Source organism: Lynx canadensis, chromosome B1 (assembly GCF_007474595.2).
Source record: "Lynx canadensis isolate LIC74 chromosome B1, mLynCan4.pri.v2, whole genome shotgun sequence".
In the NCBI taxonomy this organism is placed as follows: Eukaryota; Metazoa; Chordata; class Mammalia; order Carnivora; family Felidae; genus Lynx; species Lynx canadensis.
Genome location: NC_044306.2, coordinates 33,463,019 through 33,481,994, shown reverse-complemented (window position 1 = coordinate 33,481,994; position 18,976 = coordinate 33,463,019). Strand labels below are relative to the sequence as shown.

Below are 18,976 nucleotides of genomic sequence, written 5' to 3'. Positions count from 1 at the left end.
GTCACTGTTTTCATCCTCTGATATTTCAGAATCTCACCTCCTTTCCCTCGTCACAGATGTCTAGCTCTCATTCTTACAGTTCCTGGACTACTGTGTATAGAATCACCAGATTCTAGCAAATAAAAATACAGGACACCCGGTTAAATTTGGATGTTAGATAAACAATGAAAGCTTTTTTTTTTTTTTTTGTATACGTCATCTCCAATATCATCTGGGTCATGTTTGTATTTAAAAATTATTCACTTTATCTGGAATTCAGATTTAACAATGCCCTGTATTCTAGGTGGCGATCATACCATGGGGCTTTTTTCACGTCCCTATGAACGTGTTCTGTCTACAAATATAAGGTCCTGTGCTGCTGCATGTCTGATATTTCAGGCCTGCCTGGTCAGGCTTGCTGAGTTCTGCCATGACACTTGTTTCACAAGCATAGACCATAGAAGCCAGGGCCTCCTTGTCTATCTAACACGCAGCAGGCACATTCTCTTCCCTTCCACAGAATCTTCTCTTTTTGTTCAGCTTATGGCCAATAAGAACTCTGTTATACAAATAAGCCAAGTTGTTAGAAGCTATCTTCGTAGCGGAAGGAAAAAAAAAAGAGGTTAGAGTGGGAGAGAGCCAAAGCATAAGAGACTCTTAAAAACTGAGAACAAACTGAGGGTTGATGGGGGGTGGGAGGGCGGGGAGGGTGGGTGATGGGGATTGAGGAGGGCACCTTGTGGGATGAGCACTGGGTGTTGTATGGAAACCAATTTGACAATAAATTTTATATATTGAAAAAAAAAGAAGCTCTCTTCGTGGCTTCTGCATTGAGACTATTGGTCCTCCTTGTGCAAAGGATTGATTAGCAATTATTCAAAATAACTAGAATTTGGAATGCATGTGACGGAAGGGATCTCTACATCCTGAAGATGTTATATACATTCTCAGTGAAATTAATCACTTCTCAAAGCAGGGAAGATGAGGACTTGTATACTTATTATTATTTTTTAAATATTTTTTTATTTTTTTTAATAATTTATTGTCACATTAGCTAACATATAGTGTATACAGTGTAGTCTTGGCTTTGGGAGTAGATTCCTGTGATTCATCACTTCCATACAACACCCAGTGTTCATCCCAAGAAGTGCCCTCCTCAATGCCCATCACCCATTTCCCTGCCCTGCTACCCTGCCTCCCACCCTTATCAACCCTTAGTTTGTTCTTTGTATTTAAGAGTCTCTTATGGTTTGTCTCCCTCTCTGTTTGTAACTTATTTTTTCTTCCCTTTCCCTATGGTCTTCTGTTAAGTTTCTCAAATTCCACATACGAATACAAAGATATATCTGTCTTTTTCTGCCTGGCTTATTTCACTTAGCATAATACCCTCCAGTTCCATCCATGTTGTTGCAAATGGCAAGAGGTTTTCCATTGTGTGTGTGTGTGTGTGTGTGTGTGTGTGTATCTATCTATATCTATCTATCTATCTATCTATCTATCTATCTATATCTTCTTTACCCACTCATCAGTTGATGGATATTTGGGCTCTTTCTATAATTTGGTTATTGTTGATTTATCCAAAGGATACAGGGGTGCTGATTCATAGGGGCACATATACCCCCATGTTTAATAGCAGCGCTATCAACAACATACGTACTATTAATCAACTGTGCCCTCTACTGGTCTAGAGAACAGGTACTGGCTTTACCTTCAGCTGTGCCAAGAGCATGGCCCCATCCTTCTGACTTCATCACGTCTGGCATCATGAAATAGTCCTCTGAAAAATTTTCTGGAGGGAATACTCAGGGGCTGAGTAGAAACTTGCATGTTTTTTTCATTATTGTATTTTTGGTTATGCTGTATATGCATGGCATAAAGAAAAGTGAATAAGTATTTGTTGAATAAATGAGCAAATGGATAATAAACAAATGAACAGATGGGCACATCCATGAATTAGTGTAACTGGAATATATTACCCATATATCTGCATAGAAATGTATTCAGTAAGTACTTAATTAAGGTCCCGGGTGTTGGGAACTTAATATTCAAAGGTAATTCCTATCTTCCCAGGATTCTGCCTATAGAGCCCACACACTTCCTTTGAGGCCCAAACTGCCAGGCTCTTGGCTCATGTCACAAAATAAAACATCTGGCGGCACAGTACCTTCCTTATGTTGGGAACAATTTCAGGTGTTAGCTGGGTCCACCAGCGTTTCTGGAGGCCTCAGACTACTGTATGTCATGGCAACAGTTGTAATACTGGAACCACACCTCCCTGGGACTTCGAGGGCTTCCTAGGCTATTTATTTTCTGTGTGCATGGGCATCATCTTGACTTCATCCTCTTGCTCCCCTCCCAGAAACGTCCAGGATGGTGGCCTTCTCAATCCACCCACTAAACCTTACCCATGGATGGTGTTTCTCCTGGAGGAAGTGTTTATTTATATGTCCCTATGGCCAGCTAACCGTATTCATTGGGCTCCAAATAATTTCCATCTAGTGGACACTGTCCAAATCAAGGTGCATCTTTCCTCTCCTAACCCATAGTTCAGGACCCAGGTTGTATACAAGTAGGATACGCTTTTTATTAGCAGGCATTGCTTTCCACCATGGACTTGTACTTGGAAAGTACAGTTATAACATCACCTAGAACACCCTCTTTCACAAAGACTTGTTTTCTTCCTTGCTGTTTCCTTTCATCTATAATCTCTATGCTAGTGTTGGCTAAAACTTCCAGTCCAAAAGCAACAATCTTTTCTAAAACCACCACCAAATAAATTTTAGGTGAAAATCTACAAAAATCCATTGCTGACAGGAAATGCATATCTGGAAGCCTCTTCTGGGTGGAAGATTACATTTACTATCCTCCAAATATTTTAATTCCATCTGGCCTTTCTTAAACCTGAATAATAAGTGGTTACAATGATTCCCTATAATTTTTATTTCAACCCTCAGGTTTTTTCCCCCCCAGCTCCTGGTGTTTATAAACATGAAGTGAATTACAGCAGCCTCTCCTCATCTAGATCCACACATTGTACTTAGGAGTTTCCGACTTCAGAGAAGACTCCAATAATTGATCATTTAAAGGGAATGTGGGCCATAATGGTTGACTTTGGAGGTGGCAAACCCCGGCACAATCCTCCTGATCTGGAGGCCCAAATTCACTATCGTCCCTTGCTGAGCTCAGGTATTGCTCTGGCCAGGAGACGGAGGAGAGAAGAAAAGCAGAGAAAACCGCACTCAGTCATATTTGGTCTGCCATATTTAGATCTCTTTAATAACAATGTCCTGGCACTCCGCAGGGAGTTTTTAGATTCACTGTTTTATAGAACAGAATCAACATTCAGCACACAATAACATCTTCTTTAACACACTTCTGTACAGTCCTATCTCCTCTTGTATATAAAAAAAAAATCTCAATTTCCAACCATTCTCCTTTTCTCCATGAGGTTTATGTGAGGTAATACTTTCCCATTCTGAACTCCTAAGACTTATTTTCTTCCTGATGACTTCTTTCTGCTTTCGAATACATATTTCTGTTGTTTTGTCCATATTCTAGCTTCCATTTAGCCTTGAGAAGACCTCCAGACCAAAAATCATCCGTAAGAGTCTTTGAGGTCTCTGGGTCTGTGTGCTTACTATTCCTTCTTCTCAAATAACTTCCCCACCCTGCTTCACCTGGCTAATTCATGTCTCCACTTACATGTTACTTCCTCAGGAAAGCCTTTTCTGACCTTAAGATGTTAGACCCCCTACACTGCATTCATATTTATGTCCCTTATCATATAAATCATTTTTATTATCGGTATTTCCACAAGATTTTAAGCTTCCTGACAGTTGGCATCAATTTTTTTCTTGCTTAGCGTTGAATTTCCGGAACCAAATAGAGTCATGCTTATAACTCAAATAATATTTGTATATATCATGCCTGTAACTGAAATAATATTTGTAAAATGCATGGGTGGATGGGTGGATGGATGGATAGATGGATGGATATACAGATCTCAGGTAATTTGTCCATTCAGGTGGCAGAGTTGTGTGATTTGTTAAAAGAGACCAGAAGCAGACATTTGCTATTATGTGGACTACTGCTAAAGAAAGCAGGCATTGTTTGCTGATGATTAGAAGATGAACACAGCCAAAGCAATTATTTGTGTATTTATAACTACCAGAGAATGTTTGTGCATTTTTGCAGGAAAAATTTGAAACTGAATTGAAGTACGAAATGACAGTTAATGGGAAAATTGCAGTGCTTTACTTGAAAAAAAGCAAGTAAGTGTTTTTACTTCTCACATTACCCTCATCAACAAAACGTTAGCAGGTGGAAACTGTGCTGAATGAGTCTGTTTCTGCCTAAGGCTCTCAAAAACCTCGGCTAATAAGCTTTTTCTCTCGACTGGCCCACGGGGTTGGGTGAATATATGTTCCTACTGAAGTGGTTTACGTTGAGCAAAACAATAGTTTATTAGTGTTTCAATTCTTCTAGTAATAAAACACAGTGAATGAGGTACAAGCAGATATACATTTTATCAAGTTCAAGGAAAAGGCAGATTTCTAGACCTTCCCCTACATTATTTTGTTATTTTAATATTTTAATTTTAAATTTATTTATTCAAATTCAAGTTAGCTAACGTACAGTGTAGTATGCGTTTCAGGAGTAGAACCCAATGATTTATACTTGCATATAATTCACAGTGCTCATCTCAACAAGTGCCCTCCTTAATGCCCATCATCCATTTAGCCCACCCCCCGCCCACCACCCCTCCAGCATCCCTCAGTTTGTTCTCTGTATTTAAGAGTCTCTTACAGTTTGCCTCCCTCTCTCTTTGTAACTTATTTTTCCTCTCCTTCCCCTGTGTTCATCTGTTGTGTTTCTTAAATTCCACATATGAGTGAAATTATATGACATTATTGTATTTTATTTACTAGTACTGAAAGATTAGATTTGTTTATTTATTGAGAGAGAGAGAGACAGAGAGAGCACATGGGCTGAGGAGGGGAAGAGAGAGAGGGAGAGAGAGAGAGAGAGAGAGAATCCTAAGCAGGCTCTGTGTTGACAGTGAGGCTTGATCCCATGAACCTCGAGATCATGACCTGAGCTGAAATCAAGAGTCTGACACTTAACCAACTGAGCCACCCAGGTGCCCCCTGAAAGATTAGGTTTTAAAACAATTCGCAGTCATTTCCATCAGGAAAAAAACAAAAAAAGATATATCTAAGTTAAATAACCCCTAGGACCAGTTGGGCTCTCCTGATTCCAACCCCAGTGCTCTTTCCCACCCAGTTACACACTAACCCGCCCACTTTCTCATGCAATTACATTGTCCTCGTGCTCCTCATTCTCTTTATTCACGCCAGCCACAGGCAACATTTCTTGCAAATTTCATGGCCTCTGCTCTTGCCCAGATCTTGATCATCCTACATCTTGACTATTTCAAACGTAGTTTCCCCACCGAATTCTGTGCTTTCAAGCTCTTTCAATCCTTTAATTATCCTATGTAGTACAGCAAGATTTTTTTTCGTTCAAATAGACTCTTTGCCTTTTGCAAAACTTCACAACAGCCTGGAGTTTGGAAATCACGTGGCAGGGTGGAAATAGTACAGGTGTGGACTTGAAGCAGACCTGGATATGATCCTTTGCCACTGGAACTGTGTAATTGTTAAGGAACCTGGCCTGGATCCACCCAGCCGAAGAACCAGGCGGCACTCAGGGGTCTCGGAAGGCAGGAGGTTTATTTCACACAGGCGGGCTCAGAGAAGGTCACTCTCCAGAGGTCTGAGTTCGTAAGCAGAGGGAACAATTTATAGTCTGTGACTTACGCATTCCGCATTAGTAGTAATTTGGCCAGTGTGGCAAGAGGGGTAGGAAGAGGAACCGGGAAGGGGAGTCTTTGGGCAGGGGCTGGAATTTCCCTATCAGTCCTGTCGGCCACCTTATAACAGATTTTTCCCTATCATAATCTCATCTGGAAAATAATGTGAGTCATATTTACCATGTAAGACTTCAGAAAGGATGAAATGAATGATCCATGTAAAGTGTGTAACTCAGGTGGCATTTTACACCTACTAGTTTCTTCCTTTTCTCCCCACCCCGCCTCTTTAAAAGGTATATCCGGGGGCGCCCGGGTGGCGCAGTCGGTTAAGCGTCCGACTTCAGCCAGGTCACGATCTCGCGGTCCGTGAGTTCGAGCCCCGTGCCCGGCTCTGGGCTGATGGCTCAGAGCCTGGAGCCTGTTTCCGATTCTGTGTCTCCCTCTCTCTCTGCCCCTCCCCTCCCCCGTTCATGCTCTGTCTCTCTCTGTCCCAAAAATAAATAAACGTTGAAAAAAAAATTAATAAAAGGTATATCCAGACTCTTATGTGCTGGTGGGTCCCTGAAAGAACTCAAAAAAGCTTGGTGAAAACTCTGGAAGGGCCCTACCTACCAAATGCAGGTCAGTTCCCAATAGACTTTCACTGCTACAGTTGTTAGCAGTCGCTGGGAACTGAAAAGGACTGGCGAAAATATAGTTATCGTAAACTGGTGAGGGACGCTGCCCTTTTTAGTCATTTTTATCAACTCTACCCTTCTCACTTCCATTTGGAAATGGAAATTTATCTCCCCTAAATAAGTATAAAAGTCTGATGAAAAAGCAGATACTGTTCCATGCTAGTCAGGCATATCTCTAGCCCTCTCAGTCTTCATGCTTGTATTAGTCTTGAGGGGTTAGGAGGATGAGCTCAGGAGCTAGAACATTCCTGCGCATCCAGTGAAAGCTTTCATTTTGATAACTGGACTTTTTTTTTTTTTTCAACGTTTATTTATTATTTTTGGGACAGAGAGAGACAGAGCATGAACGGGGGAGGGGCAGAGAGAGAAGGAGACACAGAATCAGAAACAGGCTCCAGGCTCCGAGCCATCAGCCCAGAGCCTGACGCGGGGCTCGAACTCACGGACCGCGAGATCGTGACCTGGCTGAAGTCGGACGCTTAACCGACTGCGCCACCCAGGCGCCCCGATAACTGGACTTTTTAAAAAAATTTTTTTAAATGTTTATTTTGGCGAGAGAGAGAGAGACAGAGAGACAGAGAGAGACAGACAGAGAGAGAGAGAGAGAGAGAGAGAGAGAGATGTGAGCGGGGGAGGGGCAGAGAGAAAGGGAGACAGAATCCAAAACAGGCTCCATGCTCTGAGCTGTCAGCACACAGCCCGACATGGGGCTCGAACCCATGAACCGCGAGATCATGACCTGAGCTGAAGTTGGACACTCAACAGACCTGCCCCAGGCACCCCTGATCACTGGACTTTTCAATTAGCGTGAGTAACCATGAATTTGTTTTTCTTTTTTTCTTCAGGGGTCTCCTTGCACCAGGTTACACGGAAACACATTATAATTCCACTGGAGGGGAGGTCACCACCAGCCCACAGATCATGGTAAAATAGAATATCCTAGGTTCATTGTCAATCAGGGTATGACTCACACACCCAAAGGCAGTGTCATTGCCATACAAACAGGGAAAGTGAAAGCATTTACGACATTGGTGCCTTTTCCAGCAGTTGTAATTTCTTAATTGATCCTCCAATATTCGTACAGTTTGACAAGAACAAACGCATTTCTTGACCCATGGTCAAGACCCATGGTAACCTTTTCCAGCCTTCAGGGGCTCTCTCTAGGAGAGTAGCCAGGAGTTGCTCATCTTCATTAGAAGAGTGAAAAATTGAATACGTCTTGTGTCCTTTTTTTTTCCCCATTTCTTTTCTTTCTTTCTTTCTTTCTTTCTTTCTTTCTTTCTTTCTTTCAGAGACAGAGAGAGAGCAGGGGGTAGGGGCAGAGGGAGAGAAAGAGAATCCCAAGCAGGCTCCATACTCAGTGCAGAGCCCAACATAGGGCTTGATCCCACAACCCTGGGATCATGGCCTGAGCCAAAATCAAGAGTCTGACACTCGACCAACTGAGGTGCGCAGGCGCCCCTACATCTCATGATTTTAGTCAATGCCAATCACTTCACTGGATTGTATAGTCTCTTGATCTCAAGACTATTTCCTCAATGACAGAACTGTAGAATTCTGTTTTTTTGTAAATACTTTGTTACTCTTAACTCCTATTTAGAGAAGGCAACTGTGTTAAGTAGTGTGAGGGGTATTTTATCATTTCCATTTTTTCTGAGCTCCATTTTACTTTTGGAAGGCTTTCACTCATTCTCCTCATAGTGATGGCACAGACATTTATGTGGGTCAATACTCATCGGTCCCAAAGCAGAAAGGTGTGCTTGATTAAAGTACATCCATATGGAAAAGTGCTACAGTTGGGCATTTTTCTCCAAATGGAAGCAGAGATGTCATACTAATCCAGTTAATCTGCTGAAACTTTTTGATTGCATCAAGAAACAACAACACAATCTGGAAAACCTATTCATTGGAAAGAGCTTGTAGGTGTCAGAAAAAATAATTAATGAGCAATCAGCCCAGGGAAAGAATATTGATGTTTTGGGGACTTGGGTTTTCAATTTTCATCTGCATGTTGTTTCTTCCAGACTGAATTCACCCCTGTTACCCTTTTTTCTGCAAGACTTATATTTACACCAACATTTAACAAATGTTCCTTAAGCATTGGGCTAATTAACTAAATATTAAAGGTTTTAACCATAAAAAGCTTCTTAACCATTTTTTTTTTTTTGTATCTCTAAGTTGACTGTTGTTCAGCATAAAAGGATTTGAAAATATTATAGATCTTGTTGCCAGATTTCAAATTCAGATTTAGGAATGGATCTAAGAACACACACACTTTCCTTTACAAAACTCTTTTTTTTTTCTTGTTTAGGATGACTGTTATTACCAAGGACATGTCATTAATGAAAAAGTTTCTGATGCTAGCATAAGCACGTGTAGGGGCCTAAGGTAAGGCTTCAAGAATGGTTTGCGTATATCTGCGGTGATGGGTGAGTGTGTGTGTTTTAATAAAGCTGAAGAATCTCAAATATAATGAATTATATTGTAGTTAATTATGAATCCTAAGGGATCAAGAATTTGAAATTTGAAGGAAACAGGTCTCTTGATAGTGGTTTGTAAATTACACATTTGAATTACTTGCAGAAGTGTGTTTGTTTGTCTGCTTTTTTTAAAAAGTGGGTTTTTTTTTGAGCTCGAATCTTTAGGAAACAGGAGCTCCTCTCCACCTTCTCTCTTTACTCTAAATTCCCTCTCCAGCTTGTCCTATCCAAGCCTATGACATCATTTTCTTCTGTAGGCATCTGTCTACAGTGAGATATTTCTTCTGATGCCCAGACTTGATTATCTAATTTTGTCTTCCATATCTCCACATCTCTTCCATATCTAGATAGCTTAATGAAATCTCAATCCTGATGAACCCCAAATCAAACTAATGATTTCCTCCCAAATCTGGTGTTTTTCCAGTGGTCCCTATGCCAATGAATGGTATAATCAACCAACTTCTTGCCCAATCCAGAAACCTAGGTTCCTTGATGATTTCTTGCCTCTCAACTACCCACTTTCAATCCATTATCAAGCCCCATTGATTATATGTTCTAAATGTTCACTGAGATTATTCAATACATTCTCACTCACTGCCACATCCTAGTCCAAGGTAGCATGATCCTTTATGCAGATCATTGCAACAAACCACCTACTTCTCTCTTCACATCCAGTCTTGTCTTCTAATTCAATGTACACTTAGTCCAGTCTCTTGCTATATATTGTTATGCTTTTTCTTCATAGCTATTATCTGTAATTATGAATATTACATATAATATATGTACTTGTGGGTTAAATGTGACTCTTTGATCCACATCCATCTTCCTTGTTTGACTATAAGCTCCACCAAGAGGAGAAACCACAACTCTTTTCTTTCTTCCTGTCTGCCTTTAATCCAATGACTAATGAATAATGGGAAAGCCCTAAATATTGGTGAAATGAATCTTAGCTTGGGGCTCCAGCAGGGATAATTGATAAGAAATTGATAATATTTGTTGTTCAAGTGCTTTATATATTATGTCCTTCAATCCTTACAATCATTCTAATAGGTAGGTACTATTCTCATTTTATAAAAGGAGAAACTTGAGGCTGTGTGGGTCTAGGTACTTTTCCCATGGAATCAGAGCTAAAAAGTTATAGACCCAGATTTTTAATCCTTATTTATAGGACTCCAAAGTCTTAATTTGCAGGCACCTTTAATGCAGACAAGGCTTGAGAATTGGAAGAACAATGGGTGAGAATCAGGAAATTTCCATTCTAGTGTCAGCTCTAACACAACAGGTAAGCTATTGACATCACAATAGTCGCTTCTCTCCAGCGGGCCCCATTTCCTCATAGAAAAAATAAGTTGAGGTCATCTCTAAGTATATCTTCAGCTGCAATGTTACCCTATCTTCCGTGGCCGTGAGCTTGAAATTATATGGCACTGGTAACTTTTTGCGATCTCTAAGTCTATAGTGCTTTCAAAAGCAGGAATATTTTTTAAGAAGCCTGGGTTCTCATGTTTTCCAGGGGCTACTTCAGTCAGGGAGATCAAAGGTACTTCATTGAACCTTTAAGCCCCACAAATCAGGATGCACAAGAACATGCGCTCTTCAAGTATGATCCCGAGGAAAAGAAGGCTAACAGCACCTGCGGGACGGATGACACATTGTGGGTACACGGATCTCGGCAGAATGTGGTTCCACCTGCCACCAGTCTGGTGGTATGTATACTTTTATTTTTTATTTGCAGCGCTCGCATGTATGTCATCCTGGTTGCCCCGTCTTCCAGTCTCAGTAGTTGCGATTAATGGAAACTCGATAGTCGTTGTCGAACTAGTAGCCCTATGGTAGGCTCTAGAGACACTAACATCTTGTTGTACATTGATGATTGATTGATTGATTGATTGATTGATTGATTTTTTCATTGATGATTTATTTAATAAGTATTTACGGATCGACTATTATGCGCAAGGTTAAAATGCGTAAGGTTAAAACCTATCGATGCGTAAGGTTAAAATGAAGTGTAAATATGACGCTTGCCCTCTAGGAAAAGGCAACTTCGCCAATGCTACAACACACGACAAAGGTCTAAAGCATTACTTTGACGTTAAATATCCTGCCGTCTTCATGAATGAACTCATTCAACAGATTTCTTTCTTGGAGTGCTGCCATGGGTGCTGGGGGTGTAGCAGTGAGCAAAAATAAACACAGGATGTGTCCAGAGGAATTTAGAATGCTCTTACATACATGAATTCATCTTCCGGTCACAGAAGAAAAGTGAATATGGCTTGTTTGAAGCCACAGGTGGATCTAAAAGGTCATTGCCATAATTACTCTCCTTTCCTTCCGGAGACACTGTATCTAATCATTTCTTCTGTTTTCAGAATCCATTAAGCACGGGGCAGAGGTGGTCTGAATAAAAGAAAATCTCAATCCGCTGGGTTTGATTTGAGTTCACTTTGCTGTGGGTTTAAATTCTACCCGTGATATGGTATCTAGGAACCCAGAGGAACCACTCCTAGAGACGAAGACTCAAGGATTATTTCCAGGTTTTGGCCTGAGCAAATGATGAATGGGGGTACTGTTAACTGAGGTGGGAGAATGAGGGAGAAGCAGATTTTGTCTGCAGTTTGGGAATCGGTGGTTGTAATTTTGACCACGTTAAGTTGTGGTATCGGACATTCGAATGGATGCATGAAGTAAGGAGGTAATTATAAGAGTCTGGCCTTTAGAGAAGAGGCCAAGACTGGAGATATACGTTTGATAGTGATTAGTGCAGGGTTCCTATTTAAATAAGGCAGAACACATAAAAAGCTACCGATGCCACATAATTTCAAGCTCATGGCAGTAGAATATAGTATAACATTGTGATTCCCTAGGAAGATTGCCCGGGTAAAGCAAAGGGTTGAGCTTTAATGACAGCCTCTGATACTTAGTGGTCAAACAGAGGAGAGGGTTACAGGAGTTACAAACCCCAAATGGTTAGGGCCCCACTTCCCTCCGTAACCTCACCTACCTTCTGCTCCCCACCCACCGATGACCTCCCCCATTATGTTCTGACAAACACAACCTGTTTTCTCTGTGCTTTCAACATGCCAATATCAATTCGATTTAGAGTCTTGTTCACTTTTTTTTTTTTTTTCCTCAGCTGGAATTATCTTCCAATGTGTCTTCCCTTTCCTGGTTTCTCATTTTCATTAATAATGTCTGCTGCACGACCAAGTCTTCAGAACTAGCCATATATTCTGAAATAACTCCCTTGTCACTCAATATCCCATCACTCCATTTATTCCTTCGAGTAACGCTAAGATCACCACCTGATAGCCCTATGCCTGTTTGTCTACTGGGAGCTCCTTAAGCCCATGGACCATGCCTGGTTCACTACCTTATGCCTGGTGCCCCCAGCACTGGTGGTGGGGTTAGGTGCTAAATGAATGTGCTGCTCCTGTGGAGGGTGGGAGGGAAGTGCATAGCTCACTAGATGACGCCTAGAAGTCTTGCTCATGGAAGTTTATTCACCTGTTAAAAGACAAGCACTTCCTGAAATGCAACATGATAAACTTTGATAGTTTATCAGTTAGTACGAATAATGTATCTGCTGCTTTTCAGTGGCACAATCCACTATGAAATGTGTCTTTTGTTGTCGTGGTTTAGTGGAGAAAAGGGAACAGAAAATAGGGAAGCTTGGAATGTGGGAAAGAGATCTAGTCCTGCCTAAGGAGAAGCAAGCAGAGGGGCACCTGGGTGGCTCAGTTGGTTGAGCGTCCAATTTCTGCTCAGGTCATGATCTCCTGATTCAGGAGTTCAAGCCCCGCCCTGCATCAGGCTCTGTGCTGACAGCTCAGAGCCTGGAGCCTGCTTCAGATTTTGTTCCCCCATTCCCCCCCGCCCCGCCCCTCCTCTCTCTCTCTCTCTCTCTCTCAAAAATAAACATTTAAAAAATAAAAATAAAAGAGCAGACTAGGTGCCATGGTAGCTCTGGACATTGCACCATTGCTAAGGAAGGAGGTATTCACTGGGAGAGGAATGAAAGGCTACTTAAAAACAAAAGCTACAAGAAGAAAACACTGGGAGGTTGCGGAAGTCAGAGTTTCTCTATTTCAGGGCAGGAGAGTGGGAAGAGTCCGTGGTTCAAAAAAATCCAAAGACTTTGGTTTTAGTTCCAGCACACTTATTAGTGGTGCAATCATTTAAATTCTGACAAAATGAAGGGGTCAGACTAGAATATCACTGATATCCCTGCTAGTTCTGGTATTCTGAGCCTCTCATCATAGTTAATTCTGGTTGGTTAGAGTTCAAATGATAATGTTGTCTTTATTGCCAGATACCAACCCATCTCTTAGAAAATTACACATTTCAAAGAAAAGAATGACTTTTGCGGAGAATGATGTTGTCTCAGTAATTTTCCTTTTTATATTTATTATAGAAATCAAAAGACCGGAAGGGTCGGGAACGTAAGAAATACATAGAGTTTTATTTGGTCCTGGATAATGGTGAGGTAATTATACCAGATACCTATGTCTTTTCAAATCTCCTATATAAATTTATTGTGTGAAATATTAAATATATGGATCAGTTTTCAAAAATCATGAATACGAGCTTTTCCTTTTTTTGAATTGTTCTGACCCTAGGAAATTTGACATTTAATTAGAGTGTTAATGACTTCTCCTTTTCAGGAAGGTACACCTGATATGATATGTATAAAGTGAATTTTTTGCACTTTATCCTTTCTTTTTGTCTCCAAACTTAGCTTCCAATTAAGTTCCTTTGTTATTTTGTCTTTCATTAAGCGGTTAAATCATTGGCAAGTTAGAATATATGCTCATCAGAAAGTGGTAAATGCATAGGACTCATGAATGGAATCTTCTGAAAAAAGGCACTTTTGGGGGGTAATATTCATTGTTCATATTCTTTTGCAAGAATTCATTTTCATATATTGGAAATCTAAGGTTCACATGTATGCTCCCACAAGGAGAAGTTTTATGCTATGATAATCTAAGTTAATTTGTTTAAGTCATAAAGCTTGGCCTCTAATTCTACTAAGTTCATTTACCATTTACCATTCATATATATATTTTTAATGAATAGCATATTCCTTGCACTGAATCTGCACAGCTTATGAAACCATGGTATTTAAGTGGAAATACATTTGGGATAATTCCATAGAGACTTATACTGAGCTCCTACTGAAGGCGTAAAACATCATCTCTACTCCAAAAGTGCTTTAATTTAGCTAAAGCAGTAAGGAAGCATTTTGCATCTTTTAACTGTTAACTTTCATAACTGTTTGTTCATTATAACCACTGATAAGCAAAATAACCTGAAGTTGTCTTTTTTCACTTCTAATGATATTCATTTCTATCAATGCCCATATCTTGTCTCATTTCTTGTTTGTAGTTTAAAAAGCACAATCAAGATCCAGAGGAAATAAGAAAGAGGGTGTTTGAAATGGCCAATTATGTCAATATGGTACGGTATATTTTATTAAGTGCAATTTCAACAATTTGTGAGGCGGTGCCATTGGGTTTTTCTACGAATGCTCTTGAAGCAGGGAAAGAAAGTCACCACTCCTGACTAACAATGCTTGATTGGCTCTTGAACTTTTGCTACTTAATTGAATATTAATATTACATGATAGAGATATTTCTCACCTACTTGCCACACTGTTCTCAGGTTGAAGAACGTATAAGAGATGATTTTGTTTGAATCGTTTTTGTTTTTCTAAAGCCTGGGGAGACATCACTGACCAGCAAATCCCAACAGAAATCCAAATCTATGGAAGAACATGGAAAAACAAACAAAATCAGCTGAACGCTGGCACAGAGTTATTTCATTTAATCCTCAACACAACTCTGAGATATTTCTAAGCCTTAATATTATAGCTAAAGAATTAAATCCTGGGAAGCAAAGGAGCTTGCCTAAAATCACAAAGTTAGGAAATGGTAGACATAAGATTTGAACTTAGATTGGTTGGATTTCCGAGTCCATTTCTATTGGAAAGATGTTGATCTTGGTCTGTAAACATGATTTTATCATCTAATCCACAAAATCTTTAAAAAATGATTTCCGTATCCCTTCTGTTTAAATCTTAATTGTTAGCGTCTTGTTAGTTAAACATCTAGTTAGTCTGCCTCCTTAGATGGGTGAGTCACTTTGTGGCAGCCTGAAAGTTCTCTAAGGATAGAGGAAAAAATGAAAGTGGATTCAATGACCAACATCATCTGGGTCTCGTCTTCTCACCACAAAGACTTCTCCCAAAGAACCCCAAGAATTGGCCATATTTACTGAGCATCTCCTTTGTAAATTTGTTTTTAAACATTTATCTGTTATTGAGAGACAGAGAGACACAGAGCATGAGCAGGGAAGGGGCCGAGAGACGGAGAGACACAGAATCCGAAGCAGGCTTCAGGCTCTGAGCTGTCAGCACAGAGCCCGACGCGGGGCTCGAACTCACGAACCGCGAGATCATGACCTGAGCCGAAGTCGGTCACTCAACCGACTGAGCCACCCCAGTGCCCCACTGAGCATCTCCTTTGTGACAGGAACTTTTTGATGACAGAAATAAAGTGGGGAACAAAACTGACAAATATCCCTCCCTTCAAGGGAGTTTACATTCTTGTCCAAGACAAGCATAAAAATACCAAATAAAGAGTAGGTAGGATGGTGATTATAAATGCTATAAAAAAGTAAAGCAGGATAAAAAAAGAGAGAGAGAGAGAGAGAGAGAGAGAGAGAGAGGCAGGTTCCTCTTGGGTGCTGTGTTAAATAGGGAAGCCTAAGTCCAAGATGTCCAAGGTGACATTTGAGTATGGAAAGGAAAGGAGAGAAGCATCTGACCCTAAGGGAGGATGTGCAAGGCAGAGTGAGATTCTGAGGACAGAACCCAGATTGTCCTATTTGAGGAACAGTGGGATGGCCATTGTGGCTGTATGCGGTAAGCCATGGAAAGGGTGGGAGCAGATGACACATGACAGGCAGCAGTGGCTGGAAACTGCAGGTCCTTGTAGACCTATGTAAGGACTTTGTTATGCCGCATGGGTGAGGAAGACATTGGGGGACTGAGCTGAGGTGTAACATGTTCTGATGTGTGTCCTTAAAAAATCACCTTGGCCACTGCATTGAAAATAAACTGAAGGAAAGCAATTGGCAGAAATAAGACCCGATAGGGGATTGTTCCCTAATTCAAGGCAAGAGATGATGGTGGTTTGAGAAAAAGCAGTGATGGTGGATCTATTGAGACTAGCTGGTCTCTGAATACAGTCAACAGAGTATATGAGGTAGATGAGAGATGAGACATGTGAGAAAAGGAAAAGATGAGGTGACATCAAGGATCTTGACCTGAGCAACTTGAAGAATGGGTAATGTATTGGCAATAGTGACTCAGAGGAACGATTAGCATTTCCATTTTGTACACATTCATTTTGAGATATCTTTTTGTATAAAGATTTCCAGGGGACATCATTATGTTGTATACCTAAAATAAATATAATGTCATAGGTCAATTGGATTGACAAAAGTATTGTTTCTTAGCGGAGGTGACAATGGGCAGTGGGTTGCTACTTTTTATTAACTGTTCTATGACTGAGTACTTTTTAAAAATACGTTCATGTTTCGTGTTACATTTTTATATTTAAAAATGAAAATATTGGAGACCCTACATTTCAAAAATCAGAGAAAATGCTAGGAAATTTCCCTGAGATCAGGGGTAGACATGTCCATATTGACAATGACCCCCACGTGTCTAGACCCTACGAGGTGCCACATTATATCATTGTATGTATGTGCCGATGGATCATTAAGGATTAAAGAGAAGATTCGTGGGTGAAAAAAGAAAAAAAGATATCCAGGTAAAAATGCTAGATATACAAGATTGTTTGAAGTTTTGAAGTCTGGGTGGAGAGATAAATCCAAAAGTCTTTTTTTTTTCAAGTTTATTTATTTATTTTGAGAGAGAGAGAGAGAGAGAGAGAGAGAGAACTCGCATGAGCAGGGGAGGGGCAGAGAAAGAGGGAGAGAGAGAGAATCCCAAGCAGGCTCCGTACGGTCAGTGAAGAGCCTGATGCAGGGCTTGAACTCATGAACCGTGAGGATATGACCTGAGCCAAAATCAAGAGTCGGACACTTAAATGACTGAGCCACCCAGGTGCCCCTCAGTGCTCAGAATGGCATAAGACGTGGGCCAGCGGACTGTAGCCTGTGGGCCGTATCTGGCATGCTGCCTTTTTATAAAACGGTTTTATTGAAACATGGCCACACCATTTGTTTACACATTATCTGTGGCTGCTTTCCTGCCACAGTACTAGTGGTGAGGAAGAGTTACAACAGAGACCACGCAGCTTCAAAGCCTGAAGCAGTCTCTATCCGGACCTTTAAGGAATAAGCTTGCCAACCTTGGTGTAAGATAACCAAAGGAATGGTGTAGATAAGTAGAAAAGAGACCTAAGAACAGGTCCTTGAAGTGCTTCTTTGAGGAGAGGTCAGAGTACAGGAGAAACCGATAGAGACCAGGAAAGAGGAGACAAAGAGCTTCAAGGAAAACCAGGGGACAGTGTGGTTCTGGAAGCCGCTTGAGACAAAAACCCATCAAAGGAAGAAATGATCAATGACGTTAGATGCTTCTGAGGACTGAGGATTGGCCATCGGATTTAATAGCGTAGAAGTTACCAGTCGCCTGCATGAAGCACATTTCTGTGGAGCGTTAGAGTACGGGCACGATTAGAGTGAGCCCAACGAGAATAGGAAGTGGAATTAGAGACAGCAGATACAGAAAATTCTCCTCAAAAATTTCGCTATAAATCGAAGCAGAGAAATGGTGCGTAAGTGACGGGGGAAAGGGTCGTAAAGAGATCCTCCCCACTGTGATGGGTCATTCTTTTTATGCTGATGGGAACAGTCCGTGGAAGGCTAAGCAGAGACAATGCAAGGAGGTTGGAAGAATTGTGGAATCATCTCCTTGATCTGGGGAGAGATTGGAGGTCTAGCGCATGAGTAGAGAAGCTGGCCTTCGGCTCACACGAGCATTCCTCTGTAGAGTAAAGAAGGTGAGCACAGGTTGTTGGAAGAGGTTTAGCTCAGTAGGTAGACAGTGGTGGGAGCCAGTCAAAGTTCTCTTCTGATTGCCTCTTTACTCTGAGTTTGGAAGCAAGGGCATCTGCTCAAAGTGAGGTTTCAATACTTTAAAAAAATTTTTTGTTAATGTTTATTCCTTTTTGAGAGGAAGGCAGAGCGCAAGGAGGGAGGGACGGAGAGACAGGGAGACACAGAATCCGAAGCGGGCTCCAGGCTCTGAGCTGTCAGCAAAGCCTGACACGGGGCTCGAACCCATGAACCTCGAGATCAGGAAGTTTAACCAACTGAGCCACCCAGGCACCCCAGATTTTGACTTTTCTTTTGATGGTTACTGCATTCCTCAATGCTTTTATTATTTTCCAAACTACTTAAAAACATTTCTTCAGGTTTCTCAGCACAAAGTTGACCCATGAGGAAGCCTGTCACCATGGGTTTTTTTTTCTCCCCCAGCTTTATTGAGATATAATTGGCATAGCACATTGTGTGGGTTTAGCTGTTCAGTATGTTGGTTTGATATACTCATAACACTGCAAAATGATTTCCACCATAGGTTAGCGTCATATAATTACCATTGCTTTTCTGCGGTGAGAACATTTACGAATTACTGTCACCAACGTTAAGGTATATAATATGGTATTATTAACTATAAGTACCAAGCTGTACGTTAGATCTCCAGAGCGTGTTCATCTTATAACTGGAAGTTTGTACTCTTACCAACACTTTGCAGTTACATCAACTATAGTAGCAACTTAAACTTTTGAGAGTAAGCATATTGTCTTATAAGTTTAATTGATTATTTCTAAAAGTTACCCTGTATGCATCATTGGTTATTTGGCTCATTCCAGGTTTAAGAATCAGAGGACCACTTCATTGCGACTCACGGGTGCAGAACTTTTTCATATAGCACGCTCTTTTTCCAATGTCCAAACCAGCACTGAGTCAACCTTGCTAATTCTGGAATGTTCTGACTCAGG

At 40.9% G+C, this 18,976-nt stretch overlaps 1 protein-coding gene across 11 annotated transcripts in view; it reads left to right on the top strand.

Annotated features, from left to right (window-relative positions):
• The window catches only part of ADAM28 (ADAM metallopeptidase domain 28), a 74,111-nt gene that overhangs the window by 8,249 nt on the left and 46,886 nt on the right, over window positions 1-18,976 (top strand). For 10 of the 11 annotated variants that reach the window (XM_030312366.1, XM_030312368.1, XM_030312367.1 and 7 more), the window contains exons 3-8: window positions 4,174-4,250; window positions 7,314-7,392; window positions 8,780-8,856; window positions 10,462-10,654; window positions 13,360-13,431; window positions 14,331-14,402. In XM_030312366.1, coding sequence (XP_030168226.1) covers window positions 4,174-4,250; window positions 7,314-7,392; window positions 8,780-8,856; window positions 10,462-10,654; window positions 13,360-13,431; window positions 14,331-14,402 — 570 coding nt within the window. The remainder of the gene's footprint in view (window positions 1-4,173; window positions 4,251-7,313; window positions 7,393-8,779; window positions 8,857-10,461; window positions 10,655-13,359; window positions 13,432-14,330; window positions 14,403-18,976) is intronic. The other variant, XM_030312370.1, reaches the window with a different exon arrangement.